At 43.8% G+C, this 15,719-nt stretch overlaps 2 protein-coding genes and 1 long non-coding RNA gene across 3 annotated transcripts in view; 2 read left to right on the top strand and 1 right to left on the bottom strand.

The window, feature by feature from the left end:
* The window catches only part of SYNC (syncoilin, intermediate filament protein), a 24,195-nt gene extending 14,148 nt beyond the window's left edge, over positions 1-10,047 (top strand). The window contains exons 3-5 of the mRNA XM_011974066.1: positions 5,797-5,921; positions 6,085-6,161; positions 8,293-10,047. Of these exons, the coding sequence (XP_011829456.1) occupies positions 5,797-5,921; positions 6,085-6,161; positions 8,293-8,303 (213 nt within the window). The 3' untranslated portion in view covers positions 8,304-10,047. The remainder of the gene's footprint in view (positions 1-5,796; positions 5,922-6,084; positions 6,162-8,292) is intronic.
* LOC105535072 lies at positions 4,486-5,581 on the top strand. Its single transcript, XR_001005379.1, has 2 exons — positions 4,486-5,100; positions 5,412-5,581. It is a non-coding gene; the product is annotated as an uncharacterized LOC105535072 (long non-coding RNA).
* The window catches only part of RBBP4 (retinoblastoma binding protein 4), a 40,036-nt gene continuing 33,813 nt past the window's right edge, over positions 9,497-15,719 (bottom strand). The window contains exon 12 of the mRNA XM_011974067.1: positions 9,497-10,497. Coding sequence (XP_011829457.1) covers positions 10,432-10,497 — 66 coding nt within the window. The 3' untranslated portion in view covers positions 9,497-10,431. The remainder of the gene's footprint in view (positions 10,498-15,719) is intronic.

Below are 15,719 nucleotides of genomic sequence, written 5' to 3'. Positions count from 1 at the left end.
CTAATTTTTTGTATTTTTAGTAGAGACGGGGTTTCACCATGTTAGCCAGGATGGTCTCGATCTCCTGACCTCATGATCCACCCACCTCAGCTTCCCAAAGTACTAGGATTATAGGTGTGAGCCACTGAGCCCGGCCAATTTTTTGTATTTTAGTAGGGACGGGGTTTCACCGTGTTGCCCAGGCTGGTCTTGAACTCCTGAGCTCAGGTAGTCTGCCCGCCTCAGCCTCCCAAAGTGCTGGGATTATAGGCATGAGTTACCGGGCCTGGTCCTAATTTTTATATTTTTGGTAGAGATGAGGTTTTACCACGTTAGTCAGCTGGTCTCAAACTCCTGGCCTCAGGTGATCATCCTGGCTCGGCCTCCCAAAGTGCTGGGATTACAGGCTTGAGCCACTGCCTGCCTCTCTACCTTTTTTTTTTTGGAGATGGAGTCTTGCTCTGTCTCCCAGGCTAGAGTGCAGTGGCATGATCTTGGCTCACCGAAATCTCTGCCTCCCGGGTCAAGCGATTCTTCTGCCTCAGCCTTCTAACTGGGATTACAGGTGCCCGCCATCATGTCCCGCTAATTTTTGTATTTTTAGTAGAGATGGGGTTTCACCATCTTGGCCAGGTTGGTCTCCAACTCCTGACCTCGTGATCCACCCGCCTCGGCCTCCCAATGTGCTGGGATTACAAGTAGTACTGGTGCAGGATGTGAAGTGGGCTAGAGATACAGAGCAATGGAGAATAATTAGAAAGCTACTCTAAGGAAGAGGTTAAGATGGTTTCAGATTTGATGATTTGTGCATCTTTCCAAGGATCGTTTTCCAAAGATAATCTTATGACACAAAGTTTTTAAAAAAATATTCAGAAGTCTGTTTGTCTATCTAATCTCTATCAAATGAATCTTTCTTTCTATTGATAGGAAGTCTTGGTCTTCCTGCCTCAGCCTCCCAAGTTGCTGAGATTACAGGTGTGAGCCACCTTGTCTGGCCTGAAACACTCTTGGTAGTATAATAGCTTCTCTTGTTGCTATACCATCATTAAAGTAGGAATCAAGGTCTGAAGGACCTAATTTTTCTTTCTGAAATGGCTTCCTAATGTGTTTGCTAAATTTCTATTTCATCAACTTACTTTTTGTTTTGTTTTGTTTTCGAGACGGAGTCTCGCTCTGTTGCTAGGCTGGAGTGCAGTGGCATGATCTTGGCTCACTGCAACCTCTGCCTCCTGGGTTCAAGAGATTCTCCTGCCTCAGCCTCCCGAGTAGTTGGGACTGCAGGCTCACGCCACCACACCCAGCTAATTTTTGTATTTTCAGTAGAGATGGGTTTCACCATGTTGGCCAGGATGGTTTTGATCTCCTCACCTCGTGATCCACCCGCCTCGGCCTCCCAAAGTGCTGGGATTACAGGCATGAGCCACTGCGCCCAGACCATCAGCTTACTTAAGGGTGTCCCTTTAATCCTTAGGCTGTACTCCACTCTTAATGATGGCAAAGTTTGCCTCTGTCATCACCTTCATCATCAATTCATTCAAGTTTCTAAGTGCCTAACTACTCTGGACCAGGCAGTGAGCTAAGTGCTGGCAATACCAATTAGAAATAGTAGTATGTGGCCGGGCGCAGTGGATCACGAAGTCAGGAGTTCAAGACCAGCCTGGCCAAGATGGTGAAATCCCATCTCTGCTAGAACTACAAAAAAAAATTAGCCAGGTGTGGTGGTAGGCGCCTGTAATACCAGCTACTCGGGAGGCTGAGGCAGAATAGCTTGAACCTGGGTGGCAGAGGTTGCAGTGAGCTGAGATTGTGCCACTGCACTCCAGCCTGGGTGACAGTCACTCACCTCAAAAAAAAAAAAAAAAACAAAAAAGCTGGGCGCGGTGGCTCACGCGCCTGTAATCTCAGCACTTTGGGAGGCCAAGGTGGGCGGATCACAAGGTCAAGAGATGGAGACCATCCTGGCCAACATGGTGAAACCCCGTCTCTACTAAAAAATACAAAAATTAGCTGGGTGTGGTGGCAGGTGCCTGTATTCCCAGCTTCTCGGGAGGATGAGGCAGGAGAATCGCATGAACCTGGGAGGCAGAGGTTGTAGTGAGCTGAGATTGTGCCACTGTGCTCCAGCTGGGCAAGAGCAAGACTCCGTCTCAGAAAAGAAAAAGAAATTGTGTGTGTGTGTGTTGGGGGGTGGGGGTAACGCTCCTGCCCTCAAAGAGTTTGTACTCCAGAGGCCAGGCTCGGTGGCTCATGCCTGTTATCCCAGCACTTTGGGAGGCAGAGGAGAGTGGATCATGAGGTCAGGAGATCGAGACCACCTGGCTAACTCGGTGAAACCCTGTCTAGCTAAAAATACAAAAAAAATTAGCCAAGAGTGGTGGTGCATGCCTGTAATTCCAGCTACTCAGGGACTGAGGCAGGAGAATCGCTTGAACCCACGAGGTGGAGGTTGAGATCGTGCCACTGCATTCTAGCCTGGGCCAGAGACTCTGTCTTAAAAAAAAAAAAAAGAAGTTTGTACTCCAGAATGAGGCATAACAGATAAAATGAATGTATTTCATAAAATCTAAGCACTGTTGATTTTTTTTGAGACGGAGTCTCACTCTGTCGCCCGGGCTGGAGTGCGGGGGCCTGATCTCAGCTCACTGCAACCTCCGGCTCCCAGGTTCAAGTGATTCTCCTGCCTCAGCCTCCCTAATAGCTGGGATTACAGGCACCCGCCACCATGCCTAGCTTATTTTTTGTGTTTTTAGTAGAGACTGGGTTTCACCATGTTGGCCAGGCTGGTCTCGAACTCCTGACCTCAGGTGATCCGCCTGCCTCGGCCTCCCAAAATGCTGGGATTACAGGAACGAGCCACCATGCCTGGCCAGTTTTATGTATTCTTTAGACCAGTGGTTTCCAAAACTAAAGTTTTCTCTAAAGCTATGGACCTTCTCCCCCAGAGAATTGTACGTAGAATGCCAATATATACACCAGGTAAAAGTGAGTTATTCTCTAACTGGAAAGTACCAAGGGCCCTCCAATTTGGCCATCTTTTGGGGTTGCACAGAAAAGTCTGAGAACCACTAAAAAGCCTATTATCTTGAGTATGAGCTCTAAGCCAACAGCAAATCCTAGCTCTATCACTAAGTTGGAAACTTTGGACAAATTACTTAAGCTCTGTGGCTCAGCACCCTCACATGAAACATGAGATTAATAATACTCCCATATCCATAGGATTGCAAGGAATGAACTAGTAAGCCACTTTCCCACAATTCCATGACTATACATTGACTAGACCTCTTCTTCGCCTTTAACTCTTACTCATCCTTTAAACCCGTTTCCCTTCTTCCTGGTTTCCCGACAGGTAACCCTCCTGTTTTCACAGCACCTGTTACTTCATACTATTGCTGTAGCAGTTTCACTTCTGAGTTGGGGAATGTATCCTTTCTGTCTTTGGCCTATGTAGAAAATTAAAATTGGGAATGCTGTCAATGCAAGTGCTGGGGCAACTGTAGACAGACATGTACTGGCCCTTGAGAAGTTAGTATGTAGGTTAGAAGGTGGCAAAAAACAAGGGACTGTTTGTCTAGGTGAAAGAAGTGGCAGGAGCACAGGCAGAGATCTGAGTTGGTCAGGGTAGAGTAGTGCTATCACTGCAAGCCACAGATGTCATTTTAAATGTTCTGGTAGCTCTATTAAAAAAAAGAAACAGGTGAAATTAACTTCAATGCATTTTATTTAACCCAACACATATTTCAACATGTAATCAGTATCAAATATTGACGTTATTTTACATTCTTTTTGTGTGCTGTCTTAGAAATCTGCTGTGTATTTTACACTTACATCACATCTCAATTGAGACTAGTCATATTTCAAATGAGTCATACGTGACTAGTGGCTTCGGTACTAGTAGTCCAGGGCTAGAGGAAAATGTTCATATGGAAGAGTAACCGAGGTTCAAGTTGGAGGTAGGGGTCAAACTAGAGGGGGTCTGAATGCCACTAAATAAAGTGGAAAGCCTTTGAAGGACTGTGAGTTGACTGGAAAGTTAATCTAGTGGTTAACACAGGATTAAGAGAGACCATCCTTAATGCCACTGTAGCGATCCTTTCTTCATTTCATTGAGGCTGCTGCACTCTGTCACAGCTTATCACTGGTGGTGCAGACTGCTTTTCCAAGCATGCACTTTTGTGCCTTAACAACAGGTCTGGTATGTAGTGAGGACTGAGAAATCAGGACAGCAGTATGCAGATGCTTCCCTCTTTAGATGACACACTCTTAGGCATGGCTGGGCACTAAAAAAGGTCCTTGGACAATGTTGGTGAAAGCTGAGATTCAGCCAGAGTATCAAACAGTGCAGGCTGACGTGCCACAGGTACGATGTCAAGTATGACTCAGGACAAATTATCTAGATCCTTTTCATAATAGCTGGACTCCTTAGTATTCTTTAAAATGAGGTAAAGTTACTCTCCCTTTAAAAGATACCAACTTCACCCATTCCTCTCCTCCCGACTCCCTCCCGCCTCCTTAAGGATCCATGCCAGCTAGCAGGTAAACCAGAGACTGACTTGCTGACATCTTCCTTACCTTATTCCTCAGGTATATATCCTAGGCAGGGACAATTTACAGAATGCATCCCAACCTGGTTTTGTAAGAATAAGAAAATTATCTGAGGGCTCCCAAGGGTCTCCTGTGCATAGCATCTTCATCTTCCAACTTAGAACAACTAAAGAAATTCAGTCTTTTTGTGTAATGAAAAAAGGATGGGCTGGGCACAGTGGCTCACACCTGTGATCCCAGCACTTTGGGAGACCAAGGTGGGAGGATTGCTTGAGCCCAGGAACAAGACCAGCCTGGGCAACATAGCGAGACCCTGTCTCTATAAAAAAAAAATAAATAAGAAGAAAAAAGGATGCAGGAAATTAACAACTAGGATAGCCAACACCCTCACTAAAGCATCAATTTCCACATGATGTTAAGGTAAGTACCAAGTAGAAGTATCTTTGACTTTAAGGAGCTTTGGACACAAAAACTTTTCCTTAAACAAGTCATTTATTTTCTAAACATGGACTTCCACTAGTTGTGTAACTCTCCTAGAATTCTAGCCAATATTTAATAATTGTTGCCATACTTTAAGTAGTATATATATATATATTTATTTTGAGACGGAGTCTCGCTCTGTCGCCCAGGCTTGAAGTGCAGTGGCCGGATCTCAGCTCACTGCAAGCTCCGCCTCCCGGGTTCACGCCATTCTCCTGCCTCAGCCTCCCGAGTAGCTGGGACTACAGGCGCCCGCCACCTCGCCCGGCTAGTTTTTTGTATTTTTTTTAGCAGAGACGGGGTTTCACCGTGTTAGCCAGGATAGTCTCGATCTCCTGACCTCGTGATCCGCCCATCTCTGCCTCCCAAAGTGCTGGGATTATAGGCTTCAGCCACCGCGCCCGGCCAAGTAGTATATTATTAAAAACTACCAGTTATCTTAAACTTGCACATGGAGGGAGAAGTATATGAAACTCTCAGTTCACTAACTAGACCAAAATCCTCCTCAATGACACTAAGGTTGTAATACTAAAAAGTCCCCATCACCCTCCCAGGAGTCTATTAAGCTGTGGTTAACAGACAAGATTCCTTTTAGGTCCCCATTTTCAAAAGCATTGTCACTTTTTTTTCCAAGACCAACCTCTCTGAACCTCTGTTTCGTAACCTATCATATAAATGCTGCTCAATACTGCTACGAAGATTAAACAATGAACAAAAAAGTGTTTTATTTAGAGTGGACAATGTCAGGTTTTTATTGTTTGGCTCATTATAAATGTTCTTGGCCATCTCATGCAGGAACAGCTGGAGGAAATGGAAGAACGCCAAAGGCAGTTAAGAAGTGGGGTGCAAGTCCAGCAACAGAAGAACAAAGAGATGGAACAGCTAAGGCTCAGTCTTGCTGAAGAGCTCTCTACTTATAAGTCAGTTTCCGCTGCTACACAAATCTCATCTAACACTGGCTGAGGGGATGGTGGAAGGGCTTAGGGAAAATTTTACTTTAGAGTCAAAAACAAGGATTTGGGAAATGATTTTCAAATTGTGCTTATCCACAAACACATGGAAAATGGCTCTCTTCTTTTAAAGGGCTATGCTACCCAAGAGCCTGGAACAGGCTGATGCTCCCACTTCTCAGGCAGGTGGAATGGAAACACAGTCTCAAGGTGATCTTTGTGGAGAGAAGAGTGGTGTTTGCATTGTTACTGCTTCCTAACAATACTAATTAATGTCTTAAAAACAACAGGCCGGGCGGGGTGGCTCATGCCTGTAATCCTAGGACTTTGGGAGGCCGAGGTGGGCAGATCATGAGGTCAGGAGTTCAAGACCAGCCTGGCCAAAATGGTGAAACCCCATCTCTACTAAAATACAAAACTTAGCTGGGCATAGTGGGCATAATCCCAGCTACTCAGGAGGCCAAGGCAGGAGAATTGTTTGAACCGGGAGGCAGAGGTTGCAGTGTGTCAAGATCACAATACTGTACTCCAGCCTGGACAAGAGTGAGATTCTGTCTCAAAAAACAAAACAAAACAAACACCCAAAAAACAACAACAAAAAAACCCTTAAGTGTGTGCCTAATGACAAGGGGATAACAAAAACCTCCAAAATGCCTGGGTCAGGCATTCAGAGTTCATTTGGAATGTTTCAGTTTCTAGTAGGACTCAAAATATGCCCTCATTATCACCACGAATTCTGTGGCATCTAGGCTTTGGGCATCTTGTTTCCTCACCCTACCCTACCCACCTGCTATTCTCAGTTTTCCTTACAATAGCAGGGAAGGCAGTTGTGCTATCAAAAATAATAAACATATCTATCCATTAATTTCCTTATTTAATATTCAAAGGCCGTGGTTTTGGGTAGAAGCAGAGATGTTCATATTACACAGACTTAGCTTTTTTTTTCTTTTTTTCAAGACGGAGTCTTGCTCTATTGCCAGGCTGGATTCAGTGGTGTGACCTCTGCCTCCCGAGTTCAAGTGATTCCCCTACCTCAGCCTCCCAAGTAGCTGGGATTACAGGCACGCACCACCACGCCTGGCTAATTTTTTGTATTTTAGTAGAGACGGGGTTTCACCATGTTGGCCAAGATGGTCTCGATCTCCTGACCTCGTGATGCACTCGCCTCAGCCTCCTAAAGTGCTAGATTATAGGTGTAAGCCACCGTGCCTGGCCCACACAGACTTACTTTTAGACACTGACAAAACTGAAGGCATCTTTCTGACCAATCACCTATTCAGGATCCCTCCCCAAATGTTTTACTAGTATATTCTCATAAAAGTTCTAGAGTCCCTTAAAGAAACTAAGGATAAAAGTCCGTGTCAAGTTGTATATTATACAGATGCCTATATATTTTATTTATTTCCTAAACTTACATCAAATTCACAAGTAACTTTCTTTTTTTTTTTTGAGACAGAGTCTCGCTCCACCCAAGCTGGATGGAGTACAGTGGCTTGGTCTCGGCTCACTATAACCTCTGCCTCCTGAGTAGCTGGGACTAGAGGTGTGTGCCACCATGGCCGGCTAATTTTTGTATTTTTAGTAGAGATGGGGTTTCACCATCTTGGCCAGGCTGGTCTTGAACTCCTGACCCCGTGATCCACCTGCCTCAGCCTCTCAAAGTGCTAGGATGACAGGCACGAACCACTGTGCCTGGCCCACAAGTAACTACTGTTGCTTTTTCTAATTTTCTAGGATATTATTATTTTTTAAAATTTCTTTTTAGTAGAGATGGGGGGTCTTGCTATGTTGCCCAGGCTGGAGTAGTGGCACGATCTTGGCTCACTGCAACTCTGTCTCTTGGGTTCAAGCAATACTCCTGCCTCAGCCTGCTAAGCAGCTGGGATTACAGGCATGAGCCACCACACCCAGTCTTGAGGATTTTCTTAAACTGTGTTTGAATCCACATGACTGATAATATGCCTAATGTTTGTGAAATTATAACCTTGCAATTGAAGTCAATGATCTGCTAGCTATCTTTGTGTGATCAGATTAAAAGTACAATCTGGAAAAGACAATGACTAATCCAAAGAAATGAAACTAAAGAATTTCAGGCATTGTAATTATACCTGTGGAAGTTAACGTACCAGAGAAAACGTTTAAGTATCCCTCCCATCACCATCACATAGGTTACCATTCACTCTATTTCACAAACAGGAGGCATCCAAATATTTGCTAGGGGAAAGTCATCCCTGATCATCCATAAATCACACTGTAACAACCTCTCCTCAACAAAGCCTGCAGTAACTAAACCTCAGAAGTTCATTGTTACAAACTTTTTCTTTTTCTTTCAACCTTACAGGGGCTGTTTAGAAATATATGGCCAAATCTGTAACCCAGAAACAGCAAAAAACTTCTTAGCAAAGGATCACTAAGTACCCTCTGGACGTTCTCTTCCAAACAGACAAGAGTGCCAGGAACTTGGCAAGCATTTCATCCTGTGGAAATTGCAAATACTGGCTGACCTGCTTAAAAAGATTGTAGAGTTTGCTGGAGGCAGACCACCAGTCAACTCTTTGCTGGATTCTATTTCATCTGCTGTTGATACTGATCTTAACACACCACGGAAAGGAAAAATGAGCCTCCTATCTTCCAGCAGCAACCCTCACACATGCACTGAGTAAAGGATGAACGTACGGACGCATCTTGGAGTATTTTAAAGAATGTATCTTGCTTTGTTGACCCAAACCAAAAACATTTTTGAGGGGCACATGTGGGGTCAAAAAAAATAGCCAATTTCCATTACATGGATTTACAATTTCCATTCTTTTGTGCCATGAGTGTTAGAATTTAAATGAATACTTTTACAAAGTTTACTTTTTGCTAAAGGATATGCTGACCCATATTGTCTACTCTTAAAATTGTGTCAAGTTAATTTTCATTATACTCTAAAACAACTAGACTTGAAGAAAAGAAACCAATTGAGATTTGAATCTAATGGTTAACGCTATTCAGATTTTCCCAAGGATCTTACCTCATCAAAGTGGTTTTGGGTCAGAATGATCTACTCAGTTAAAAAACAACAAAAAACTAAGTGGAAAAAAACAGGCATTTTATCTGGTTATTGCATCTGGTGATAAGAGGCTTGCAAAGCTTATTATTTCTAACCTCTAAGTAAAGGCCCCAGTGAAAAACATACTGGGGAGACAAAACCTCTGAGAAAAGGTTCAAGCACCTTTTCCAAATTTAAATTTTGCCTTAAATTCTCTCTACCACACTGCCTTTGACACTCTTGAAAGTCCATGTAGTTCTCTAGAGATTGACTTCAAAGAAACGTTACCTTATCAAAGACTAATCTGTGCCACCTCTGATTCAGTGTTTTATGTCTTTCACTTTCCCTGTCAAGGAGTAAAGCTCTTTTCTACAGCTCTGGGACTATTATATTTAATTCTGCTCTTGATAGTCAAAGACCACGGAAAACAACTGTCATCTGAAGGACTCTTCTAGAAGCCAGAGACTGGTGTTTGATGGATGTTTTATACTAAATAAAACCCATCAGCATGGGGTTATGTAGAAAAGCAATTTATTCCATTTTAAGCACTTACACAGTTAGTCATGGAGAGTAACAGGCCTGCTGGTGAAACAGGTCACCCAAAATGGAGATGGCATCAAACTAGTGGTCAAGGACTAACTCCTAAAAAAAAGTAACTCTTATCAAGGATTAATTTAATTTTTAAAACAAATACAAGTTATTGATTCACTCTTCTCAACTTGACAGTCTGCCTGTGGTGTAACTGTCAGGTAAAAACATACATCTTTACAACTTGGTGGTCCCAAGTTAAAAAAAACAACAACAACAAAAAACACACCATTTCACAGACAGGAAAGAAACAACATGAAAACAGCTGAAGAAATACACTAACGAGCAAAAATATATGAATATATGGGGAAAGAGGAACATGTAGGTTTGACTTAACTGAGGAAACCAAGAGGAAACTGGTCTACATATGAAAATGTGCATCCTGGAAAGTCAGGTGTCAAGATTTTCGAGTAGGAATCTATATGACTTGAATCTCCCCTATTTCCTGAATAAAAGTGACATCTTTCAGTATTTATACTTCATGGCTCAGACACCTACCTCATTTGGCTCTATTCCTTACTCACTCTAGCTTTTACTTAAATGAGTCTGAAAAACTTGGGGATATATAGCATAAGAAGAAAAATAATCACACATAATATTCCCCCTTCTGTAGCTACTTTAGACCTGGGTTACTAGAAAATTCCTGAAGAAAATTTCAACGTAAGTCTGTGGCTTTGCTGAATCAAGCCCCCCCCTATTAATATTTAGAAAACACCCACTGTTTGGGCTAATAGCATTATTGGTGGTACCTATTATATAGAGGGATAGCTGAACAAAGTCTGTCTCAAAACCAGTGTTAAATCACTCTCAGGGTTGAGAAGAAAAAAGGGGAGTCTAAAATCACAAGAAGTAAAGACATATCTAGGACCCTTGTCCTTCTGGATCCACGCTTCCTTCAGGGTCTTCATCATTGTAAATGTTCTCTGCCTGCCCAAAAACAAGAAAAAGAATTTAGTAAACATGAAGACTTCTTCTAAAACTCAAGGTTTCAACAACAGATTAAGCCAGGAAACCAGACAGTAAATACTTCATAGGTTTTGGGCCACACAGTCTGTGTTATAACTATTCAACTCTGTTGGATGAAAGCATCCGGAGACAACCTATAATGGGTAATGAAGTATTAATTAGCATGACCATGTTCCAGTAAAAACAGGCAGGTGGTCCACAGGCCCCTGATTAGGACATTCCCACAAAACTGAAGTGTGGATACTATTTGTCTTGATAGCCAACATTCTTGAGTTCTTTAACCAGGCATTATTATTTTTCTTTCCTTTTGAGATGGAGTCTTGCTCTGTCTCCCAGGCTGGAGTGCAGTGGCACCATCTCGGCTCACTGCAACCTTCGCCTCCCAAGTTTAAGCAATTCTCTTGCCTCAGTTTCCCGAGTAGCTAGGATTACAGGCGCATGCCACTATGCCTGGCTAATTTTTGTATTTTTAGTAGAGATGGGGTTTCACCATGTTGGCCAGACTGGTCTCGAATTCCTGATCTCAGGTGATCTGCCTGCTTCGGCTTCCCAAAGTTCTAGGATTACAGGCGTGAGCCACTGTGCCTGGCCTAACCAGACATTATTAATAGCCCAAAAGTAAAACAATCCAAATATTCATCAACTAATAACATGGATACATGACATATCCAATCCATATGATGGAATATTATTTGGCAATAAAAAAGCCAGTGAGGCCAGGTGCAGTGGCTTATGCCTGCAATCCCAGCACTTGGGAAGCCGAGGCAGATGGATTACTTGAGGTCATGAGTTCGAGATCAGCCTGACCAACATGGCGAAACTGCATCTCTACTACAAATACAAAAATCAGCCAGGTGTGGGGGTGCACACCTGTGGTCCCAGCTACTTGGGAGGCTGAGGCATGAGAATTGATTGAACCTGGGAGGTGGTGGTTGTAGTGAGCCAAGATTGCACCACTGCACTCCAGCCTGGGTGGCAAAGCGGGACTGTGTGCCAAAAGAAAAAAAAAATTCACATACTTTATGATTTTATTTATATAAGGTGTCCAGGCCAGGTGTGGTGGGCTCACGCCTGTAATCCCAGTACTTTGGGAGGTCAAGGCGGGCGTATCATCTGAGGTCAGTTCAAGACCAACCTGGTTAACATGGTGAAATCTCCGTCTCCACTAAAAATATAAAAATTAGCCGGGCGTGGTGACAGGCACCTGTAATCCCAGCTATCTGGGAGGCTAAGGCATCAGGCAGGAGAATTGCTTGAACACAGGAGGTGGAGGTTGCAGTGAGCCGAGATCACTGCACTGCAGCCTGGGAGTGAGACTTCGTCTAAAAAAAAGGTGTCCAAACCAGGCAAATCCATAGCTTCTTGGCTGCCTAGGGCTGGGGGACTATGAGTGTGGGGAAAAGAGAGATCAGACTGTTACTGTGTCTATATAGAAAGAAGCAGACATAAGAGACTCCATGTATTTGAGATGCTGTTGATCTGTGACCCTACCCCCAACCTTGTCCTTGCAAGAGACATGTGCTGTGGAGACTCAAGTTTTCACGGATTTTGGGCTTTGCAGGGTGTGCTTTGTTAAACAAGTGCCTGAAGGCATTATGCTAGAGAAAAGTCATCACCACTCTCTTAATCTCAAGTACCCAGGGACACGTACACTGCCAAAAGGTCGCAGGGACCTTTGCCTAGGAAAGCTAGGTATTGTCCAAGGCTTTTCCCCATGTGATAGTCTGAAATATGGCCTCAGGGGAAGGGAAAGACCTGATCGTCCCCCAGTCTGACACCCGTGAAGGGTCTGTGCTGAAGAGGACTAGTATAAGAGGAAAGAAGGCCTCTTGGCAGTTCAGCTAGAGAAAAGCATCTGTCTCCTGCCGGTCCCTGGGCAATGGAACATCTTAGTAAACCCAATTGCATGTTGTTTACTGAGAAAGGAGAAAACCGCCTTGGGGCTGAAGGTGGAATGTGCAAGCGGCAATGCTGCTCTTTATGTACTAAAAAGGTTTATGGAGATGTTTGCATATGCATATCAAGGCACAGCACTTTTCCTTAAACTTATTCATGTCACAGAGATCTTTATTCATATGTCTTACTGCTGACCTTCTCCCTCCGATGATCCTATTATCCTGCCACTTCCCTTTTTCTAAGATGGTAAAGATCAATAAATACTGAGGGAACTCAGACCGGTGCCAGCGTGGGTCCTCTGTATGCTGGGCAACGGTCCCCTGGGCCCACTTTTTCTTTCTCTATACTTTGTCTCTGTGTCTCATTTCTTTTCTCAAGTCTCTTGGTTCCACCTAACGAGAAACGCCCACAGGTGTGGAGGGGCAGGCCACCCCTTCAATTAGAAAAATAGGAAATGATGGGTACAGGGTTTCTTTTTCAGATGAGGAAAATGTTCTCAAATTGACTGTGGTTGATGGTTGCTTCACTGTAAATACACTGAAGACTGAACTGCACACTTAAAACTTCCAAAATAACATGTTTCAAATCTTTATATATTTAAGAGAAAACTTGTTCTTGTATAGAATAAACTCTACTTCTACTGCATGACAGAATACCTGTGTCCAATGGCATAATCTTAAAATATAGGAACCACTTTCACAGGAGCAAAATTTACTCTTAGCACCTACTATGCACAAATCACTATGATAGGTACTGCAGAGGATGGGACAATCTTACCTTCAAAGAACTTGTGATCTGACCCCAGTGAAAAAAAATACATACAATTGTGTGATCCTTTCTGATGCCACTTCTAATGGCAAATGTGGGGTGCCTTTTCTCATGACACCAACTGGGTGTACAACTCAATCCTATTCTGACACTACCTGAAGTTAGCTTTGGGAGACCGTCCTTACTTCAGGAGCCAGTTTCAAGTCGTTGGTCCCAGGCTACCTGCACACTTCTATCCCACTTGACTACAAATTTTAGGGTTCCCACTACTGCCTCCTCAGGTCTGATAATTTGATGCAATGACTCACAGAACCAAAGAAAGCTTTTTACTATTACTGTTTTTTTTTTTTTTTAAATAAAGGATGCAGCTGAGGAACCACATGGAAGAGATGCATAGGGCAAGGTGGGGAGGGGTTGCAGAGTTTCCATGAAGTCTCTGGGCATGCTACCCTCCCAGTCTGTCAATGAGTTGTTCATCAACCAGGAAGCACATCAAATTAAGAGTTTTTACAGAGTTCAATCTCTAGCCCTGCGACCCCAAGGCTGGTGAGTGGGCTGCCAAGTTTTAACCCTCAAATCAAGTAACTGGCCTTTCTGACTAAAGTCACTATGAGGCTATCTAGCGGCCCCACTAAAGTCACCTCACAGTAGAACAAACTCAGGTGTGGTCCAAAGTGGATCACCAGGAACGACAAAGATACTTCTAGCACTCTGCAAACTCCAAGTGTTTTTGGGGAGCTCTGTGCCAAGAACTGGGACAAAGACCAACACTTACTTACTCTATTACAATACTAAAATCACCAAATAAAGTAACAACCTGGAATGGAGGTGATGGCCTCGCAGGGATCTAGTTTAATCTTGAGCTCTTCAGTTTTTGTTTTTGTTTTTTTTTTGAGACAGGGTCTTGCTCTGTCACCCAGGCTGGAGTGCAGCGGTGCCATCTTAGCTCATAGCAATCTCTGCCTCCTGGGATCATGCCATCCTCCCACTTCAGCCTCCCAAGGAGCTGGGACTACAGGTACATGTCACCATGCCCACTTATTAAGTTTTTGCATTAATATTGAAGGGATTTATTAAAAAGAGTGAGGTGAATTTTCTGTTCTCAAGTTACATATCTTTTTCGTAAAAGAATTACAATACAGAAAGGTATAAAGAAACCAAGAACAAGGTACCAACCACATTTTAGCAAACACCTTTTTTTCTGAGATGGAGTTTTGCTCTTGTTGCCCAAGTTGGAGTGCTACGGTGCCATCTTGGCTCACTGAAACCTCTGCCTCCTGGGTTCAAGCAAGTCTCCTGCCTCAGCCTCCCAAGTAGCTGGGATTACAGGCGCCCATCACCATGCCTGGCTAATTTTTGTATTTATTTTTTAGTAGAGACAGGGTTTCACTATGTTGGCCAGGCTGGTCTCAAACTCCTGACCTCAGGTGATCTGCCACCTCGGCCTCCCAAAGTGTTGGTATTACCGGCATGAGCCACCACACCTGCTAGCAATCAGCTTTCTAAATATAGACTAGATACACAAAATTTTAATATGAAGAATACCATTATGCTATTCTTCAGTCTGCTCTTCCCCTACTTAACAGCACGTCATGAATATCTTATAAGCCTAACTGTACTTCTTTCTTTTTTTCCCTTAGAGACCGGGTCTCACTATGTCACCCAAGCTGGAGTGCAGTGGTATGATCACAGCTCACTGTAGCCTCAAACTCCTGGGCTCAAGGGATCCTTCTATCACAGCCTCCCAAAGAGCAGGGACTAAAGGCACATGCCACCATGTCTCATAGCAGCCTCCATCCCCTGGATTCAAGGTATCCTCCTGCCTCGGCCTCCCAAGTAGCTGGGATCACAGGCACGTGCCACCAAGCCTGGCTAATTTTTTTTTTCGGTAGAGACAGGGTCTCACTTTATATTGCCAAGGCTAGTCTAGAACTTCTGGGCTCAAGTGATCCTCCGTATTTGCATTACAGGTGTGAGCCACTGAGCACAGCCCCTAATCATACTTCTTTTTGATAAGTAATATTTTACAAAGTATGGATGTTGTGATGGTATTTGGAGGTAAAAGAAAAAGTATGGATGCAGTACAATCTGTTAATCTGGCAGGTCACAAACTTATTTTATTTCTGTCTTCAATAGTGCTATTTCGTCAGGCGTGGTGGCTCACGCCTGTATTTCCAACACTTTGGGAGGCTGAGGCAGGTGGATCACCTGAGGTCGGGAGTTCAAGTCCAGTCTGACCAACATGGAGAAACCCAATCTCTCCTTTAAAAAAAAAAAAAATTAGCCAGGCGTGGTAGCGCATGCCTGTAATCCCAGTTACTCAGGACGCTGAGGCAGGAGAATCGCTTGAACCCAGGAAGCAGAGGTTGCAGTGAGCCAAGATCGCACCATTGCACTCCAGGCTGGATAACAACAAAACTGGCCGGGCGCGGTGGCTCAAGCCTGTAATCCCAGCACTTTGGGAGGCCGAGACGGGCGGATCACGAGGTCAGGAGATCTAGACCATCCTGGCTAACACG

Source organism: Mandrillus leucophaeus, unplaced genomic scaffold, assembly GCF_000951045.1.
Source record: "Mandrillus leucophaeus isolate KB7577 unplaced genomic scaffold, Mleu.le_1.0 Scaffold141, whole genome shotgun sequence".
Lineage (NCBI taxonomy): Eukaryota > Metazoa > Chordata > Mammalia > Primates > Cercopithecidae > Mandrillus > Mandrillus leucophaeus.
Note: the sequence above shows the minus strand (reverse complement) of the source record. Positions and strands in the feature narration are given on the sequence as shown.